This window comes from Leucopleurus acutus (genome assembly GCF_964270905.1).
Source record: "Leucopleurus acutus genome assembly, chromosome: 7".
Lineage (NCBI taxonomy): Eukaryota > Metazoa > Chordata > Mammalia > Artiodactyla > Delphinidae > Leucopleurus > Leucopleurus acutus.
Window position 1 is genome coordinate 50,383,113 of NC_139150.1, and position 20,464 is coordinate 50,403,576.

Here is a 20,464-nt window from a genome sequence, read left to right on the forward strand (position 1 = left end):
ACAAAAGGTAGGAATATATGACTTGCCAGGAGAAAATAATAAAACTTATTAAACTCATTAAAGAGGACCTAAATAAACTGGTAATTCACTGTTACATTGTGTATGTATATGTATATAATATGTGTGTATGTTTGAAAAATATATATATACAAGCCCAGACCAAGGTCTACTAGTAAAAACACCAAAACCTTCACATGTGTTACCTTCAGGTAGTGGAATTATAGATCTTTGTTTCTGAATATTTTAGTCTGTTTTAATTTTTTTTACCGTAAACCATATACAGTATCATTTATGTGTTATAAAAATTTTACATTAACTGTGTCATACTGTAAACATCATTTTAAAAATTAGTTAAGAGACTTTGTTTCCTAGAGGAAGTACTTTCTCATTTTTCTACTGTGAGTTTACATTACTTATACAAGTAAAGTCACAAGAACTTTTATCTTTTCTTCTTTTTCTAAGTTCCATGTCTTTACCTTCTTCATCGAGGCTGCTATAACTTTGCCCTTCGGTCAGCAAATCACGCTTCTCATCCTTCCATTCCTGGCTAATTGAGGACACGATCTCCTGTGAGGTTGCCTTCAGGGCGGCAATGGAGTTGCACCGTTTTTTAGAAGGTGAGGCCTTCAAAGCTAGAAAAAGGAAAAGGAGAGACAATTATAGTTATTGTAAAACCACATGAATATATTTATTAAATTAAAATTTCACTCATGATTTATTAAGATTTTAGTCATTATTTCAGTAGGATGCAAGATGCTTTGTTTTATATACATGAGGAAAGGGAGATGATATTATGTTTTGGCAATTTTATTTGTCCAAAATGATTTGACTTAAATCAGAACAGCTTAGAATAAATTTGGATTGATATATCTCTCCAGATGTTGAAATATAGTCTTATTTGAGGTGAAACTCAAATGCTGCCGAAGAATTATATTTCCTCCTCCAAGCAATGTTTTTCTAGGGCTGGGAAGAGGTTGAGTGGGTCGATAAGCACAGATGGTAAAGTAAGGAGAATTCTCATGACCCCAGTTTTATGAACTTGGGACTGGGAATTTCTAAACATGCCAATGTTTAATCTTATACTCATGTTACCCAATTTAACCAAGTTACTTCTGGTTGCTTTTTTCTTTCAGTGACTTTCCACTGAAATTTCCTGCCTTTGGGTCTTTTCTAGGTCATGGTTACTTCAGATGTATAATTCACTCCTGATTTTTGTCCAGACAGCATTGTATAACTTCTGAAATGTGTTGGGAACCTGAACCAAGGCAAGTGTACTTCACCATCAATCACGCTCCCTGAAGGCTGGGACTTTACTTCTGATATGTCAGTGGGAGCTGCTTCAGCTGCAGCCAGACCATCCCCATGTATATTTTCTCCATGCTGCAATCATTCTTCTTGCTCAACACTGTTGGAGAATTTTATTGGACGGGAGAGGGAGAGGGAGGTTGAGACCTCTTTACGCTTTCCCCTGAACTTGGTGGTAGCAGTGTCTCTCTTCCTTTGGAGGTTTGCATATAGGGATAACCTGACAGCAGATGCATTACAGTGACTGTGTTCAGCCTTGGGAATCTCAGAGCTTAGATTACACTGCTCGTCAGGGGCATCCCATCAGCAGCTTGCAAAAGCTTAACTGGAGAAGGACTTTGGGACACACAAATGAGGAAAGAATAGAGGGCAATCTCTCCACTTAAAGAGAAGGGAAGGTTTATGTGTCCCGTGAGCAGTCTTAGAACCATAATAACATAATTGTAATCAATAACATTTTAGAAGCCTTGAGAATTTGGAAGCCAGCAGCCACATTCCTTATCTCAAACTATCCAGGTGGTCATCTGAGGGAGGTAGGCCCTTCTACAGGTCCAGAAACTGAGAGCAGAGAAACTGTGACCTGCTCAAGGTCACAGAGCTAGAAACCATGAAATCCCAGGTGTCTTTGTTTGAAGTTGCCTAACTGTGGTTCATTTCCTAGCTCTGTGGCATCCTATTTTCTGCTTAAAGTGAGGGAGGAATAAGATAAAACGAGAGTTTGTTTTTCTTTGAGGGGAGGAGACTTGGAATGTTTAAAAACGGATCAAATGGATTTTAGTGGCAAATAAGTGGACCAAATGTGTCATTTTTTAAACTCCTCATCTCATCAAAACAGTGGTCACACTTGCTTTACAGGTGTGAAGTAATTATCCATATGCTGGCTTTGGCTTTAATATTCTATCTGCTAGCTTTCATAAACTCTCAACTCTCACCTTTCAATCCAGTCCAGGTTTGAATCTGGTACTTGAACAACACAGGTTTGAACTGTGTGGGCCCACTCATGTATGGATTTTTTTCAATACCAAATGCTACAGTCCCACATGATCTGGGGTTGGTTGAATCCTTGGATGCTGAGAAAGCACACATGTGCAGGGCCGACTCTAAGTTACATGTGAACTTTCCATTGTGTCGGGCTTTGGCACTCCTAATGCCCCTGTGATGATCAAGGGTCAAATGTGTTTTAAAATTTCTAAGTCAGAGGATCTCAAATGTGGTTCAGGGACTGCTAGGAATACCTGAAATTCTCCTCGAAGGTCTGTGATGTTAAAATTATTTTCTTAACAATATTAAGAAGTTATTTATCTTCCTCACTCCCACACTTTCCTGAGTTTTCTAGATGCTACATGAGCTGTGGTATCACCACAGAGACTGAATTCAGAAGCATACAAGAGAGTCTGGATGTCTTCTATTTTTTTTTTTTTTAACATCTTTATTGGGGTATAATTGCTCTACAATGGTGTGTTAGTTTCTGCTTTATAACAAAGTGAATCAGTTATACATATTGGATGTTTTCTATTAAGCCAGAATTAGGGATCTGAAAAAATATAAAATAATGCCACTTTTCCCAAGCAATTATTTGTTTTGGAAAACATAATTATTTTTCATAATTACTTTGTTAGAAATTTTTTACTTTTTTGTTAATATTGACATATGTTAACATGCAACTTTTTTTTATTGTTACCTTGTAAGAATATTTAAAATTTTCCTCAATTTAAAATTCTAATAGGTTAAATATAGACAGCTATGATCCACATAAATAAAAGCTCTTTGGGGCCCTCAGTCATTTTTAAGAGTGTAAAGTGGCACTGAGACCAAAAGGTTTGAGAATTGCATAGTTCTTAGGTCAGTGCTAATTCTCTAAACTGAGAAACAACCAGGATCAGAAGAATGTTGGCAGCATCATGGAAGAGTGAATGAGGGGAAGATGCTCAGACAACTGTCTGTACTTGTTGTGGCTTATCATGGACCAAAGGCCAAGATCCCCCCAAAGAAATAGCTCTTTGCTCATTATCAGCATCACATACAATGAACAGCAGAGAAGACCCCAAAACAAACCCCTGCCAGGACCAGAGGGCACCTAAAGAAAGCCTTTACTTTTTTCTTAAATGGTCAATCTTCCTTAAAGGAATTATCTGAGCCTCATTCAGTGGATAAGGACTTGAATATTGCAGAAATTGAATACCTCAGGGACTTTTTTTTTTTTCATATTTGGGGAGATCATTTATTTTCCAAACAATTTCATGGATTACAAATATGAACTCAAGTTGTGACTTTTTTTTTTATACCAGAGATTGGGTTGTGGCAATTGGATTCAGTAGGTTTCAAAAGGTTTGACGTCAATCATTGGCATCAGGGTGTGTTTTCAACTCTGTAAAAATCTAATCATGTGCACCTATACCTTTCGTAAGGTTTGATAACTCTTATCACTTGGAGGAAATGGGCGTGGCTTTTGGAGAATATATAAAACATCAAGCAGAGAGCCAAGCTCCTTCTTCTCCAGAGCCTAGAGCTGTTGTGTTTGGACTTGGCTGGGCTGTGGAGACTTTGGAAAGTTACTGCCACCAGGAGGTGAGCACCTAATCAGGGAATTGTTTTGACTGGAAAATCTCAAAGGATGGTTTGGGTTGCTGGTTACTTTCTTTTGTCCACAGAAACTCTTGGATTTGTCTTTGGCTAAATAATGGTGACAGGTATCGTGTGTCCATTTCCAGCTCTACATCCCGCTACTCAACTGCTCCTACCCTTAAATGCTTTTCAGCTCACCTATCTGCCATCCCCTGAACCTCCATGTTCATTCCTACCCCTGGGCCTTTGTACATGCTGTTCCTTCTACTTGAGATGCCCTTCTTGCCTCTCTTCCTAATAAACACTGGCTTATAGTTTCAGGACTTAATTTAAATATTCTTTTCTCTGTGAAGCTCTCTTTGGGAAGATTGGTTTTATTTCCCTTTGTGTACCTACAGTAGCCTATGCAAAATCTCTATTAACAGCTGCTTTATTACATTATAAATCTTTTACATGTTACAATCCCTGACCCAAAACGGACCATGAAATTACCGAGGGAATTTAATTTTTTTTTAAAAAAAGCTTTCTATATTATTAATGCTTAGCATAGTGTTAGGTACATAATAGGTGCTCAAATGTTGGTTGAAAGAATTAACTATTGTTCTGAAATTTTAGGACAGTTGATTTTTAATTAATTAATGTATCAGTACTATTCTGTTCCTTTCAGGAAACTAAGTTTTAGTACTCTAGACACATTATCTGGGTAGAGAATTTCAGTGAGGTTCCAACATTACGGTGACTAATATTTGCAGAAAGAATTATAGGATTTTGCAAACATTACTACATTGACAGCATGACTCAATTCTGGGGTGGGATAACAGATTTAAGAAGGCTAAAAAAAATGATTTAAAAAAAGAAACTTGAAGACCAAGTATTGTTTTCTTGGGGGTAGGGGTGGGGAGGGGAAGTTTTCACATACAAAGAAAGTATACCTGTCGTTGAATGGCTGAGTAGAACAGAGCCCCCTGCCAACCTGTGCTGGGAAAGTCTGAACAAGGAATAATCTTTGTTTTATTAAGCCGCTGAGAATCCAGAGTTAATTTATTGCTGCAGTAAAACTTAGCTAACATGAGTAATAAACTATTTTTTTAAAATAAAATCACAACAGAAGGGGTGTGTGAATGTGTGTGTATGTGCTTAGTGAAATATTTGGAAATTTATATGCCCAAGTTTAAATTGTGACTTTCTCTGGGTAATGCATTTTCATTATTGTAATTCAATCTGTATTTTGTTCCTCTGAACTTTCTATAATAAACATGTATTACTTTCACAATCAGAAAAAAAAAAAAAGGAAAGTATGACTGTAGGCATTAAGGGCTTTAACTTAGTCATAGCTGATAAAGGATCTGGAAGTTGTATTTTAAACTGTCAACTTTACTAATTAAATGGCTACCCTTTGAAAAGCTGGTAGTAGATGAAAAGTCCATTCATTCATTCAATTATTCATCAAATAATGATCGAGGGCCTACAATGTGCCAGGAAATGTGCTAGCTTCTGGGAATATATATGAGAACCACACACAGCCCCTACTTTTCAGGAACTCAAAGTCAAGTGGGGGAGATAGAACAACAGCTTACTATAGCAGAGTATGGTAACTGCTGTGAAGGAAGCATCATCTGAGCTGAGATGTGAAGGAAGACCAGGGGAAGGATGGAGATCACTACAGGCAAAGGGACAAGAACATGTACAGATGTGGAGGCAGCCTGGAATGTTAGGGGTAACTGCAGGGCACTCAGAGCTGCTGGAGGCTTGAGGGTAGGGTGGAGCATGGAATGGGTGTGAGAAAAGTCACGGCTAGGGAAAGAGAGGCCACGTCACACAGGGACTCAGAAGCGAAGTTAGGATTTTGTGTACTAGGAAATACACTGAAGTTTTTATTAAGAAAAAAAGTTTTTTAAGCATGGAAGGGTTTTAAATAGGAAATTAGCAAGGGGAGATTTAAACTGATGCCTCTGGCTGGGGTTGGGGGAGATCGGATTGGAAGGGGATATGACTGGAGGTAAGAGAGGAACATGAGGGCCACAACTTTATGTGAAAAAAAAAAAAAAGCCCAAACCAAAACCATAAAAATCACAATGGCTGAACTAGGAGAGGTGCTGTGAAAGAAGCGGATGAACTCTTGATATTTCCAGGTGAGACTAGGTATTGGTAAGTGACTGCATGTGGGTGGTTAGGCTTTGACAAAGCTTGATGCCTGCATGTCTGGTTTGGGTAACTGAGTAAGTTGTGGTGACCTTCAGGGAGGCATGGACTCAGGATGTGAGGCAGGTTCTTGACCAACCTGGGGGAATCCAGAAATTAGTCCTAATATTTGTGGACAACTGATTTTTCAACAAGGAACCCAGATAATTCAACGGGGGAAAGAAGAGCCCATTCAAGAAATGGTGCTGGGGGCTTCCCTGGTGGTGCAGTGGTTGAGAGTCCGCCTGCGGATGCAGGGGACACGGGTTCGTGCCTCAGTCCAGGAAGATCCCACATGCCGCGGAGCGGCTGGGCCCATGAGCCATGGCCGCTGAGCCTGCGCGTCCGGAGCCTGTGCTCCGCAACGGGAGAGGCCACAACAGTGAGAGGCCCGCGTACCGCAAAAAAAAAAAAAAAAAAGAAATGGTGCTGGGACAACTGGATATCCACATGCAAAAGAATGAATTTAGACCCTACCTCACACCATATACTATAAATTAAATCAATATTTGTAAATCATACATCTGATAACAGAAACATGTGTTGAGAATATATAAAGAACTCTTACAACTCAACAATAAAAAGACAATCTAATTAAAAATGGGCAAAGTATTTGAATAGACAGTTCTCCAAGGAAGATATAAAGGGTCAATAAGCACATAAAAAGACGTTCAACATCATTAGTCATTAGAAAAACACAAATCAGAACCACATTGAGATAGTACTTTATACTCACTAGATGTCTAAAATGAAAAAGACACATAGTAACAGAGGGCCCGTGAGCCATGGCCGCTGAGCCTGCGCGTCTGGAGCCTGTGCTCCGCAACAGGAGAGGCCACAACAGTGAGAGGCCCATGTACCGCAAAAAGAAAAAAAAGAAAAACACAAATCAAAACCACATTGAGATACTACTTTATACTCACTAGATGTCTAAAATGAAAAAGACACATAGTAACATACATTGGGGAGGATGTGGAGAGATTGGATCCCTCATACATTGCTGGTGGGATTGCAAAATTGGGTAGCTTCTTTGGAAAGGAGCCTGGCCTCAAAATGTTAAATAGAGTTACCATCTGACCTAGTGTTTCCACACCTGGGTATGTACCCAAGAGGAATGAAAACTTATGTCCACAGAAACCTTGTGCATGAATTTTCATAGCAGCATTATTTGTAGTAGCCAGAAATGTAAGCAACCCAAATATCCATCAACTACTGAGAGGATAAACAATATGTGTTAAATCCATACAATGGAATATTATCCAGCAATAAAAAGAATAAAGTACTACAAGATGGCTAAACCTTGAAAACGTCATGTTAGGCGAAAAAAGCCAAACACAGAAGGCCACATACTGGATAATTCCATTTATGTGACATATTCAGAACAGACAAATCCATAGAGACAGAAAATAAATGAGTAGTTGCCAGGGGTTGGGAAGAGGAAGGAATGAAGAGTAACTGCTAATGGATATGGGGTTTCTTTTCAGGGTAATAAATACGTTCTAAAATTAGATAGTGGTAATGTTTGTACAACTTTGTGAATATACTAAGAATCACCAAATTGCACATTTTAGAAGGGTGAATTTCCTGGTATGTGAATTATACCTGAATAAAGATGCTATAAAAAGTAGACTAAGAAATCAAAATGGGAAAAAAAAAAGATTTGACTACTTGAGAAGTAAAAGACTTGTTACATCAAAAACATGATAAACTATACAAACTGGAAAGGTTCACAACTCACACCATATTTCATGCAATTGAGGATGCCATTGACTGCACCATTAATTTATATACTACTAAGAAAGCAAAAACTCCCAACATGGGGAATCTCATGGAGGAGCCTCACTAAACCTGGGATCCCATGGGTTACATCCTCCATAAACCTACCAGGGGCCACAAGGAACTCATGATTTTCAACCACGGCAAAGGGTAAAGAGAGGCAGAAAATCTTCCTTCAAAATTTGAACCAAGTTGGTATTCACACAGGATTGCAGGCTGAATAAATACTATGTTATGGTCCATCTTAGGCAAAAAAGACCTTAAACAGAAAATTTAATTGGTAGTGGTCTCAATTTGAGACCAATTTCAAGATACCACTGAGACAGTCAAATGCGAAACAAAAGTTTTTCTTAGAATGAAATAAGGTTAAAAAAAGAGACTGATATCTTTGACGTGCAGAGTTCATATAAATCATTTGGAAAAATAATAAACACTAATGTAAACGAGCAAATATTACAAAGCTCAATTCTCAAAGGAACTACAAATGGGTAATAAACATGAATAATGGTTGAACTTCACCAGTACTTAAGAAATACAAAATAAAACAACCAGATAACATCTTTTACTTATCCAAGTAGCACAATTTAAAAAGAATAATTCTGGCTAAAGGCTAGAAGAATATAGACTCTCGTGGAAGTCTAGAGTGGCATAATCATTCTGTGCAGTTATCTGCATTTTAAACCCTTAGCACTTCTTCTTGGAATCTATCCTAAAGAAATAGTCATAAGCTTGGACACCATATTTATCTAAAATCATGTTCACAAAAATACTCGTTAGAAAAAGGAGAAATAATGTAAATGTCCAAATGATAGAATCTTAAATAGATTATGGCATACCCATATAATTTTAAGGTTGTAGTGTAATTTTAAATGGTTTCTTTGTACAATATACAGTGATATGGGAAACTATTCATATTATAATATGTGAAAAATAGAGGACATATACATAAAATTGTACACCACTATGCTACCATTTTTATATAAATATACAAAGCACAGAAATAAAGATGGTAGGAAGTATGTGAAAATATTAGTAGTGGAGGATCTGAATAGACATTTTTCCAGTGATGACACAGAGATGCCAACAGAAATGGCTGTTATCTGAAAGATGACAAATAATAACTGTTGGTGAAGATGTTGAGAAAAGGGAACGCTTAGGCACTGTTGGTGGGAAGGTAAATTGACCAGCCACTATGGAAAACGGTACAGAGATTCCTCAAAAAGCTAAAAATACAACTACCATATGATCCAGCAATTCCATTGCTGGATACTTATCCAAAGGAAACAAAACATTAATTAGAAAAGACACACGCATGCCTATGTTCACTGTCGCATTATTTACAACAGCCAAGATATGTGAGCAACCTATGTGCTCACCCATCAATAGATGAATAGATAAAGAAGATCACACACACACACACACACACACACACACACACACACACACACACTGGAATATTACTCAGCCATAAAAAAGAATGAAATCTTGCCATTTGTGACCTCATGGATGGACCTACAGGGTATTATGCTAAATGAAATAAGTCAGACAAAGAAAGATAAATACTGTATGATTTCACTTATATGTGAAATCTAAAAAACAAAACAAACGAACAAACGTAAGAAAACAGAAACAGAATTATAGATACAGAGAACAAATAGGTGGCTGCTGGGCAGATGGTGGTGGGAGAAATAGGTGAGGGAGATTAAGAGGTAAAAAATTCTAGTTGCAAAATAAATGAGTCATGAGTATGAAATGTACAGTGTAGGGAGTAGCCAATAATTATGTGATATCTTTGTATGGTGACGCATCATAAGTAGACTTACCGTGGTGATCAGTTTGAAATGTATAAAAATATCAAATCACTCTGTTGCATAACAGGAACTAACACAGTGTTGTAGATCGATTAAACTTCAAAACTAAACACACTCATAGAAAAAGAGATCAGACTTGTGGCTACCAGAGGCTGGGGGTGGGCGGTGGAGGGGGAATTGGACGAAGGTGGTCAAAAGGTACAAACTTCCAGTTACAAGATAAATAAGCACTAGGGATGTGATGTACAACATGGTGAATATAACGAACACTTCTGCATGTTATAAAGGATAGTTGTTGGGAGAGTAAATCCTAAGAGTTCTCATCACAAGGAAAAACTTTTTTCTATTTCTTTAATTTTGTATCTATGTGAGATGATGGCTGTCATTAAACTTATTGTGCTCATCATTTCATGATGTATGTAAGTCAAACCATTAGGCTGCACACCTTAAACTTATACAGTGCTGTATGGCAATTATATCTCAATAAAACTGGAAGAAAAAATATTTATAGTGGATATTTCTGGTTGTGAGATATCAAATAATCTTTATGGTTTTCTTTGTATTTTCCAATATTTTTACATCAAAACGGTTTTACTCTCACAATAATTAACTCAACATGGATTAAAGACTTAAACATAAGACCTGAAACTGTAAAACTCCTGAAAGAAAACATAGGGAAAAGTTCCTCAACAATGATCTTAGCAATGACTTTTTGCATATTACACCAAAAGCACAAGCAACAAAAGCAAAATAAACAAGTGGGACTACATCAAACTAGAAAACATCTGCATAGCAAAAGAAACAATCAATAAAATAAAGAGGCAGCCTACAGAATGCGAGAAAATATTTGCAAACCATATATCAGATAAGGGGTTAATATTCACAATATATAAAGAACTCATAAAACTCAATAGTAACAAAAGCAAATAATCTGATTAAAAATTGGGCAAAGGACCTGAATAGACATTTTTCAAAGAAGACATACAGATGGCCAACAGATACATGAAAAGATGCTTAACATAACTAATCATTAGGGAAATGCAAATCAAACCCACAATGAGATATCACCTCATACCTGTCAGAATGGCTATTATCAAAAAGACAAAAAATAACAAATGTTGGTGAGGATGTGAAGAAAAGGTAGTCCTAGTACACTCTTGGTGGAAATGTAAATTAGTGCAGCCACTATGGAAAACAGTATGGAGTTTCCTCAAAAAATTAAAAAAAGAACTACCATATGACTAGCAATCCCACTTCTGGGTATGTATCTGAAGGAAATGAAGTCACTGTCTTGAAGAGATATCTGCATTTCCATGTTCACTGAGGCATTATTCACAACAGCCAAGACATGGAAACAACCTAAGCGTCCACTGACAGATGAATGGATAGAAAAAAATAAGGAAATCCCACCACTTGTGACAATATAGATGGACCGTGACAGCATTATGGTAAGTGAAATAAACCAGAAAGAGAAAGACAAATACTGTATGATCTCACTTACATGTGCTAAAAATTGAACTCACAGACACAGAGAGTAGAAGAATTGTTACTTGAGGCTGACGGGTGGATGAAATGGGGAGACATTGGTCGAAGGGTACCAACTTCCAGTTATAAGATAAATAAGTTCTTGAAATCTAATATACAGCATGGAGACTATAGTTAATAATTCTGTCTTACACACTGGAAAGTTGCTAAGAGGGTAGATCTTAAATGTTCTCACCACACAAACACATACACACACACACACAATTTGTAATTATGTGAGATGATGAAAGTCTTAAGTAACCTAATTGTGATAATCATTTTGCAATATATATGTGCATCAAATCATCACATTGTACACCTTAAACTTACATAATGTTATATGTCAATTATATCTCAGTAAAGCTGGGAAAAAAAGCCTTAAAAAAGAAATTGTTTTACTTTCATTAACAAAAAACTCCAATAAATATTATAAAAAAAAATCTGTCTTATATAAATACAAAATATGAACATTCTACTCTTTCAGTTTTTTTGGTGTGGCTAAATTGTTATGAAATTGGACCACAAAATACCTAAATGATAAAATAACATAAGTAACAACAGGGTTACTTTTTCCTTTTCACATAGTTAAAAAATTTTCTACATAAATAATACACATCCATTATGGAAAAATTGATAAATATTGATGTAAAGAAAAAGAAAATGCCACACAATCTCATGGTTCGGAATAACCATTGTTAACTTTGGGTTTAGTTTGCTCTTCTTTTTTTATGTCCTTATGGTTTAAAGTTAGGGTATTGATTTGAGATCTTCTTTTTTAATGTAGGCATTTATAGCTATAAATTTCCCTCTGAGCACTGACTTTGCAGCATCCTCTAAGTTTTAGGAATGTGTATTTTCATTTCCATTCATCTCTAAGTTTTTCCTAATTTCACTGTGTTTTCTTCTTTTACCCATTGGTAGTTTGAGAGTGTGTTGTTTAATTTTCACATATTTGTGAATTTTCCAGTTTTCACTCTTTATTGATTCATTCCATTGTGATCGGAAAAGACACTTTGCGTGATTTCAATCTTTTAAAATCTATTGAAATGTGTTTTGAGGACTAACATATGCTCTATTCTGGAGAACACTCCATAAGAATAACTACTGTTAACATTTTTATATATCCCATTAGAATTTTGTTGTGCATTTAGGTATGCAGACCAATAACTATATATATGTGAATGAAGCTAGCTATAAGGACTAAATGTACCTTTAATACATCATTTTTTATTTGTTGCATATTATTCCATTATTTAACTGTATCATAACATATTTAACCAATATATTACAGGGTTGGATTTTAGGCAGTTTATAATTTTTTCCAGCACAAAATTAGACTTTAATGATTACAGCATCAATAAATACCTGGCTAGGATACTTAACCATAATTACTAAGTGATTACCACTTTTGGGAGATAAATAGTCCCAACTCTTCCAATAAAAATCTTACAAAGTGAAGTCAGCCAGTAAGTGCTAAAGGTAAAAAAAAGAAATTCATAAAAATCTTACCTTGAATTTTCTTGAAAACTCTGGAATTCATAAACTTTAGAAATCTGTCTGCATAAAAGCTTGGTCTGTGAACCGAAACAGTGTCCTGAAAAGACAAATCAGGTACCAGAGGTTTACCTCTCAGTTTGTTTCAAGCTAGAGGAAAGCTCTATGCAGTTGGCTCTCTGTTAGCCAATGTCCTTAACCAGAAGGTGGGGATGTTGGGAGCCACAAAAGAGTGATGCCCACGTGCTGTGCGCCCAGGAGCTGGGGTGGGGCAGGAAGCACAAGGCTCAATCTGAGCAGAGGTTCCAGATACTCATGGTGAAACAGAGCATTAAGAGGGGCAGGGGCGAGATAGCAAAGACTCTGCTTCATAAACCCAAACAGCTGATCCTTGTTCCACCGTGTGCCATGAGGGGCTTTTAAATTCCATTTTTTAACATGGAAGCCAGTGCCTCAAGTGTCATCTGGAATAAAGACATATCACTTTCAGTCAGGAACAAAAACGGGGGACATAAAGGAGCAAAACAGCCCTAAAGTAAGAGTGAGATAGAGGGCAAAAAAAAAAGTTTGCTGGTTTCACTTCCCAATAATAAGGTATGTAGACACCGGGAAGACTCCTAGGAGACAAGGCTGACTGATGACCCCGTTATGTTCGATGTATCTACTAATTAGATAGAGTTGAATTGAATTAAATTGTTAATTCTCTCATGCTTGGTAGGAGTCTTAAGGACTGAGGGAGCATTTTATTACAAGTCCAGGAAAGAAGATGGACGAAGGAGCTAATTCTATATGTTTATTCAGTAGTCATTGATTTACTATCCAGATACACATTCCTAAAAATAGTAAATTTGCTTATTTAGTGCTCCATTTTGATTTCAGGTTCATGGTGTCCAACAGGGAAACTTCTAAAAATTTACGTTGAGATACTATAAGGTGTCTGTGATGGGTTTAGAAGAAAAAACACACACTGGACCAGAATCCAGAGACCCGGTTCTGGTGTTAGCTCTAATTTTAAAAAGCTGTGTGGTTCTGGGTAAAGACACTATCTCAGTGCCTCAGTCTTTTCATCTGTGAAACTGGGTGTTACAATGAGGCATAAGGTAATTCTGTAATGATTGAGTTACGAAGGACACAGTATGGAGAAACCCTCTTTGCCAAGTTAAAATGGTCCCCTAGACTATCAGTGATGCTGCAGATGTGGTGGAAAATTTCCCCCTGGTTTGACATGCACTCTCCCCAGTATTCAGTCAGCTCCTGTTGGAAGTGGACACAAATTCACAAGTACCATCATTTAAAAATATGTAGGATGCAAGATGATTAAGATTCTTGCTTTCCAAGAGAAGTTAGATTGTGATTCTCCTTGGTATGAAGAAGCAGTGTTTAAAGAAGAGGCACTTTTGTAAAAAGACAAAAATAAGTCTTAATTATTGCTTATAATTACACAAATATATAATCAGCACAGAGATGCTGATTATATATTTGTGTAATTAAAAAAAGACACCAAAAAACAGAAGATATATCTTATTTAGACAAAAGTAGGGGCTCCTTAGAAGCATCTGACCAATAGAGGACTAGGCCATTCAGAGCACAAATCTCATTTGGTAACAGGGAATTGAAATTGTGTCAATAAACAGAAGGAGAATGAAACAGAGGGTGTTTACTCTCTTTCCCTTCCATGTTCAAGGCATTAATGTAGTTGCTACTTTTCTGAGCTAGAAGGAAAAAAAATTAACCTACCATCTTGGCCTTTTCATAAAAAGAATCTTTGATTTGAATAACAAGCCTAAGTTTGATTCTCAGAAACAAACCTGTGAACCTGTTGTTTAAAAGTGCATTCTGTCGAAGGTCATTCCTTAGCCTGTGGACAAAATGCAGATCTTTCATGCTGAAAGGTTATTCCTAGTCTTCCACAGAACTGAAAAAGTGGGTGTTCTTTTCCAAAAAAGGAGAAGAATAGCATCTATAATTTATCTTTGCTTCAAAGGAAAGCATCTGCTAACATCTTAAAAAAATGTGTGAGCAAATCTTTGACCAATATATTCTCTGGAAGTGTCACTTTGAGTTATTAACTGAGGGAGGCTGAGGCCATAAATGTTCTGTCAACAGCAGGAAGTTCAAATTTAACATCTAGATAGGAAGTCTCGTGTGTGTGTGTGTGTGTGTGTGCGTGTGCGTGCGCGCGTGCGCGCACATGTGCATGTACAGAGAGAGAGAGAGACAGAGGCTGCTCTTAGATAACCGATGGTTTTCTTCAGTCATGCCACTTCTGGGTCCAAAAGACATCCTCATGTCAGTCAGCCTTTGTCATGTATAAATCCAACACAACCGAAAAAGTTTTCCCTTCCTATGTCCTTATGTTAGGCATCATGTTGAACACTAAGGGGCATTATTTAATTTAACCCTCACATCAGCCTATGAGGCAGGTACGAGGTACTATTACTAGGCTTCTGCTACAAATGGGAAACCAGGCTAAGAGATGACAAGCAAGCAATGTGTCTGGGACACATGGCTAGTAAAGTGGTTTGAACGCAGCGTTCAAGCCCAGGGCTGTTTACCATCAAAGTAGGGTTCAAATCCCTCTGAAGCTTGGTCTTGGGACAACTTGAGTTCAAGTGCCCTACTGGTCTTCCCAGTGTCTTTGAAAAGTCTCCTCCTTTTTCTCACCATCTCATAATTGGGCCCTGCAGATTGCACATGAAAACGAGACCTCATTTTGTTTTTCTGGCCTCTACCTAGTCACCGGCTGGATGGCCTCTATTTGAAGAGCTATTCACATTTATGTTGTCTTTGTCCTTAGATTTGAACCAATCTGCTAGCCTGAGACTCTGAGTTTATAAAGATCTTTGTTTCCTTTCCTCTTCAAGTGACATGGCTTCCTAGACATACTTTGAAGTCTCTGAGAAATCAGAAAAATATACAGTTTAATAAGGAGCATGATAAATCACTTACCCCATCATAAACAAGAGCTTTCCAGGAATGTTCCAACTTTTTCATTAACCTAAACATAAATGGACAGAAAAATAAAAATAAGAATATAAAATCACTCCCATTTGGTGAATTTTCAGAACCTTCCATTCATTTATTTTGAAATAATAAAAGACTACTTCCCCAAATTTCTTACCTATATGATTGCAGAATATCAATAATGCCCATAAATAAAAGTAGCTTTTCTCCCTTATGGCTTTTAGCTGGAATGCCTCCCATTCTGTGAATAGAGCAAAAGAGAAAAAATTTATATGAATAGGAAGTTAAAAATCAATTCTAATAAATAGACTGTAAATGAAAATGGGTAGTCTCTAAGAATCCTGGACTCTTTCTCTCTTCATCTTTTTTTTTTTTTTGCTTCAGCTAAAGTCTTCCTGGGGAACCAGAATGATGTACCTCCCCTGAAGGAGAATAACACCATAGCTGTCAATTCTGAAGAGCTGGATGGGAAGAATTCACTTAAAAAATCATTCCTACTTTAAAACCAAGAGCAAGAATTTTAAAGTATTTCAAAATACTGCTCATCAAAAATGCAAAACTTTTATATACTTACCATGAGATTTTTAAATAAAATATAGAACAGCACAAAGAAAAAATATATAAAGAAGCCATTCCTAGGATGCAAAGATAAACACTATCAACATTTGGTACATCTTTCCTCTGTGTGTGTATATTTATTAATACACAAAAGCTATTATTTAATTTATCATGTTATATAACCTGAATTTTTCACTTGCTAAATGATGAACATTTCTTCATATTCAGTGCTAATGTGCTTTTAATGGCTGTATAGTACTTCACTATACTGATACAGAATAATTTGTTTAATGAGTTATTGGACATTTAGATGGATTTATAGGAAGGATTAAAAAAATCTTTAATATGTATGAATTTCCTTCATAAAAGTGAAATGTGCCTGTTATTTAGTCATTGTTGGAGAAATGATTTCTTTCTTTCAGTCTCCTTGCTCAGCTAAGTACACACACGTGACACAACCAAAGAAAATTACTGAAATGGTTGACTGTAATTGTTTCTGTCAGTCAATGTGCACTTTTTATACATGCAAACTAATCCTGCAGTTACTATCACATCTCGTTGAAGCAAGAGATCACATCTGCCAGGGTATAGGACGAGGACAACAGAATCCTCTAACGCACATAAAAAGCTCTGAATTGCGGACATAAGTTCTAGCATGTATTTGCTTAAATACATGTTTATTCAAATTCAAAGAATATTCACCCTGTTTGTGGTGGATGTTTTGAATATGTAGTAAATAGGGATAAAAACATTTTTAGCCATTGTTAAAAAATGGAGCCATTTGAAAAAAGAAACCATGTGGGTGAAAGAATGATAATAACTCGAAAAACTGCCACTCATCTAGTTATCCGTGGATGAAAGGAAATAAGGCTGGCTTAATCCACTTTAGCACCAGGTAGGAATCTATCCCTAAAGAGCCACCATGAAGGGAACATGCTTGCATTTAGTTATCCAATGACGTTGGCTGCCACGATCAAGGAAATGTGTGGGCAGGCGCTGCACTTACGTGTCCGGGTTCTCTGTGATGATCCCGTCTCCTGATTTCCCTGGACCCTGGATGGATTCCATTGCTGTTGAGTAGAGGACCTTTTGCATCCCAGACCGCTTAGCATCAGGCACATTTTGTGAAATTTCCTCTTCTTTCTCTTTGAGGGAATGGTCCAAGATGTGGATTCCCAGCAAAAGGCTATAGTCCATGATCTTGAAGCTTTCCAGCACCTGAGTAAGGAAAAGAACAAGGAGGCCCGTCACTCAAATGGCTTGTAGATCTCATCTGCGCAGAATCAGAGAGATATGAAGGCATGCAGCTCTTGCTTGCCTCCCAGAGGGTGGCTGAGAGGGGAAAAATCAAAATAAAAACATTTGAGGTTATGATTAGGTCACGTGCAGTAAGGATTATCACCATGGCTCCGAGATGATATTTTTATGTAAATATAGAATGAGCACATCTTTCCTCAGCACTCCATGAATGTTTCACCAACAGCACTTATTGAACACTTTCCATGTGCCAGGTGCTAAACGGTTCATTTGGATTCAATCCTCACAACTCTCTGAGCTAGGTGCTATTATTATCTCTGTATTACAGATGCCAAAAATGAGACACAGAGAGAGAGATAACTGGCTCAATATCACACAGCTCATAACTCACACTGCCGGGATTTGAACCCAGGCAGTCAACTCCAGCATCTTAGGTACTAGAGGAGAGACACCAACAACCAATGGTTTCTACAAGCCTGTATACCCTCCTCAGCACGAAGACTCAGCTGGAATGGGCTTTTGTCTGAAATCTGTTCTCATAAACTTTCATCTTCCTAGAGTTTAGTGGTCTCCTTTTCAAAGCTTGACTTTCAAAGTTATCATTCGGTTCCCTGCAGCGAGTCTTTTCTAAATGTATGGTCTCAACAAAGAACAGGACTCACTGTTTAATTATCCACTCAGCAAACAGTGGGAAAGAGAAGGAATTGAAAGTAGCTGGATGCAGCCAGACAAAGGAGATAGCAATGCTCTGACAGGAAAACGACGGAGACATGGTCGAGATGCGAGACAGGCCATCAACATGGCTTCCGAGTGTGGGTAAGTCTTTGACACTCAGGACCCTTCAAGTGAGGAAGAGTGTTCAGGAAAATGGGGTGCGTTCCTCTATGATAAAGTTCTTTTCCTAATAGTTTGTCTATGATTCTCTTCCTACAACAGGTTTTTTTTTTTTCTTCTTTTCTTTTCTTTTTTTAACACCTTGGCATTTTTCACACAAAGTTGCTCAGGAAATCAAAACAGCCCAGAAAGACCAGTTTGCACAGCAGAATAGCTATCTCTGAACCAACAAGATAATCTATCACTGTACCCTAGCTAGGAAATGCCTTTGAAGATCAGAGTCTATAGATAATTGTTTAACCAGGGATTGAATACGTACCCAGAATATCTTACACTTCTCATTCTCCCTCAGCCCAAGTGCTTTTGATCGGGTTATACTTCTGAAAACGGAAATCATAAAAAGCCAACAAGGGCTTCCCTGGTGGCGCAGTGGTTGAGAGTCCGCCTGCCGATGCAGGGGACACGGGTTCGTGCCCCGGTCCGGGAAGATCCCACATGCTGCGGAGCGGCCGGGCCCGTGAGTCATGGCCGCTGAGCCTGCGCGTCTGGAGTCTGTGCTCCGCAACCGGAGAGGCCACAACAAGTGAGAGGCCCGCGTACCGCAAAAAACAAAGGAAAAAAAAAAAAAAGCCAACAAAAATATCACTGTACTTCTAGCCTGCTTACTAGTGCCCTTTTGGTGTGTCCCGATTCCTTTAAAGGTTCTGGGCTTGTGGCACCCAGGAGCACAGCTTGGATGTTCAGCAGGAAAAGGTTGGCTGACACAGAAATTCTGGTCAATGGGCTATAAAATAATGGCTTCACGATCTGCCGGAGGGAACAGCCCTGTGCTCAATGGGTGAAAGTCACAGCCTTGTGCCCTGCACAGCCCAAAGTGCCCATTGGTAAATGTCCCCCCCCCCCCCCCCAAAGCAGTGAACTGGTTTCAAAAGCAAATTCTAATCAGTCCCTGTGACAATACTGTAAATGTTCCTAACAGGCATCTAGAGTAGTGAAAACTGAAAGGCACTCGTGGACTCCATATTTGTTTCATTTTTTCTCTGCAAAGCATCCACATAATAGTCCTGCTTGTTAATAAGCTTTCTTTATACAATACTTTTTCTTATAATTTCTTATAATACTTTTTTAATGCATGATTCAACGTGAACTGTTTCATTTGTACTTAGAGTCTCCTTTCTTGCCCAAGGACAATCCAAAGAGAACATGTGCATTTTATAAGAAATATGAAGTCAGGCTGTGGTCCAACTTCAACTGGTAGACAAGGCAAGAAATGATTTCATTGCTTTAAGTGGTCAAATATTAGTCTGGGTTTATTTAAAAAACATACAAACCAAAACTTAGAGAACTAAGAAGAAGTTACAAATAAATTTTAAACAGAGATTAGTCTCCTCTATACTCTTTTTGTTTTTTGATTTTTTTTTGCGGTACGTGGGCCTCTCACTGTTGTGGCCTCTCCCGTTGCGGAGCACAGGCTCTGGACGTGCAGGCTCAGCGGCCATGGCTCACGGGCCCAGCCGCTCTGCGGCATGTGGAATCCTCCCGGACCGGGGCACGAACCCGCGTCCCCTAGCATCGGCAGGCGGACTCTCAACCACTGCACCACCAGGGAAGACCCTTTCCTCTGTACTTTTAAACTGGATTGCCAGCAACCCTGAAGGGGCTTCACTGTCCTCAGGGGGCCAGGCTTCTACTTTCTGAGTGAAAGCCTTAAAAAAAAAAAAAAAAAGGATAAATTTTATTCCTATTGTGTGGAAAGTTGACCATGATATTTGGATTTGGGGTTAGGGAAAGTCACCATCCATAGAAAACGTTAAGGAAGAAAATGATAAATATATAGACATATATATATATATATATATATATTTTTTTTTTTTTTTTTTTTTTTTTTTTTTTTTTTGCGGTACGCGGGCCTCTCACTGCTGTGGCCTCTCCCATTGCGGAGCACAGGCTCCGGACGTGCAGGCTCAGCGGCCATGGCTCACGGGCCTAGCCGCTCCACAGCATGTGGGATCTTCCCGGACCGGGGTACGAACCCGTGTCCCCTGCATCGGCAGGCAGAGTCTCAACCACTGCACCACGCAGGGAAGCCCTAGACATATATTTTAAATCAAATTCCCAAACTTGTGTAATGAAAAATTCCGGGAACAGATTTTAGTCACGTGCACTGCAGATCTGCATCAATTACGAACAAAATA

General features: G+C 38.1%; 1 protein-coding gene across 1 annotated transcript in view; it reads right to left on the reverse strand.

The window, feature by feature from the left end:
- The window catches only part of PIP5K1B (phosphatidylinositol-4-phosphate 5-kinase type 1 beta), a 330,053-nt gene that overhangs the window by 89,796 nt on the left and 219,793 nt on the right, over positions 1-20,464 (reverse strand). The window contains exons 8-12 of the mRNA XM_082843121.1: positions 17,185-17,396; positions 15,778-15,861; positions 15,606-15,654; positions 12,672-12,756; positions 477-632 (exon numbers count right to left, since the gene is read on the reverse strand). Coding sequence (XP_082699247.1) covers positions 477-632; positions 12,672-12,756; positions 15,606-15,654; positions 15,778-15,861; positions 17,185-17,396 — 586 coding nt within the window. The remainder of the gene's footprint in view (positions 1-476; positions 633-12,671; positions 12,757-15,605; positions 15,655-15,777; positions 15,862-17,184; positions 17,397-20,464) is intronic.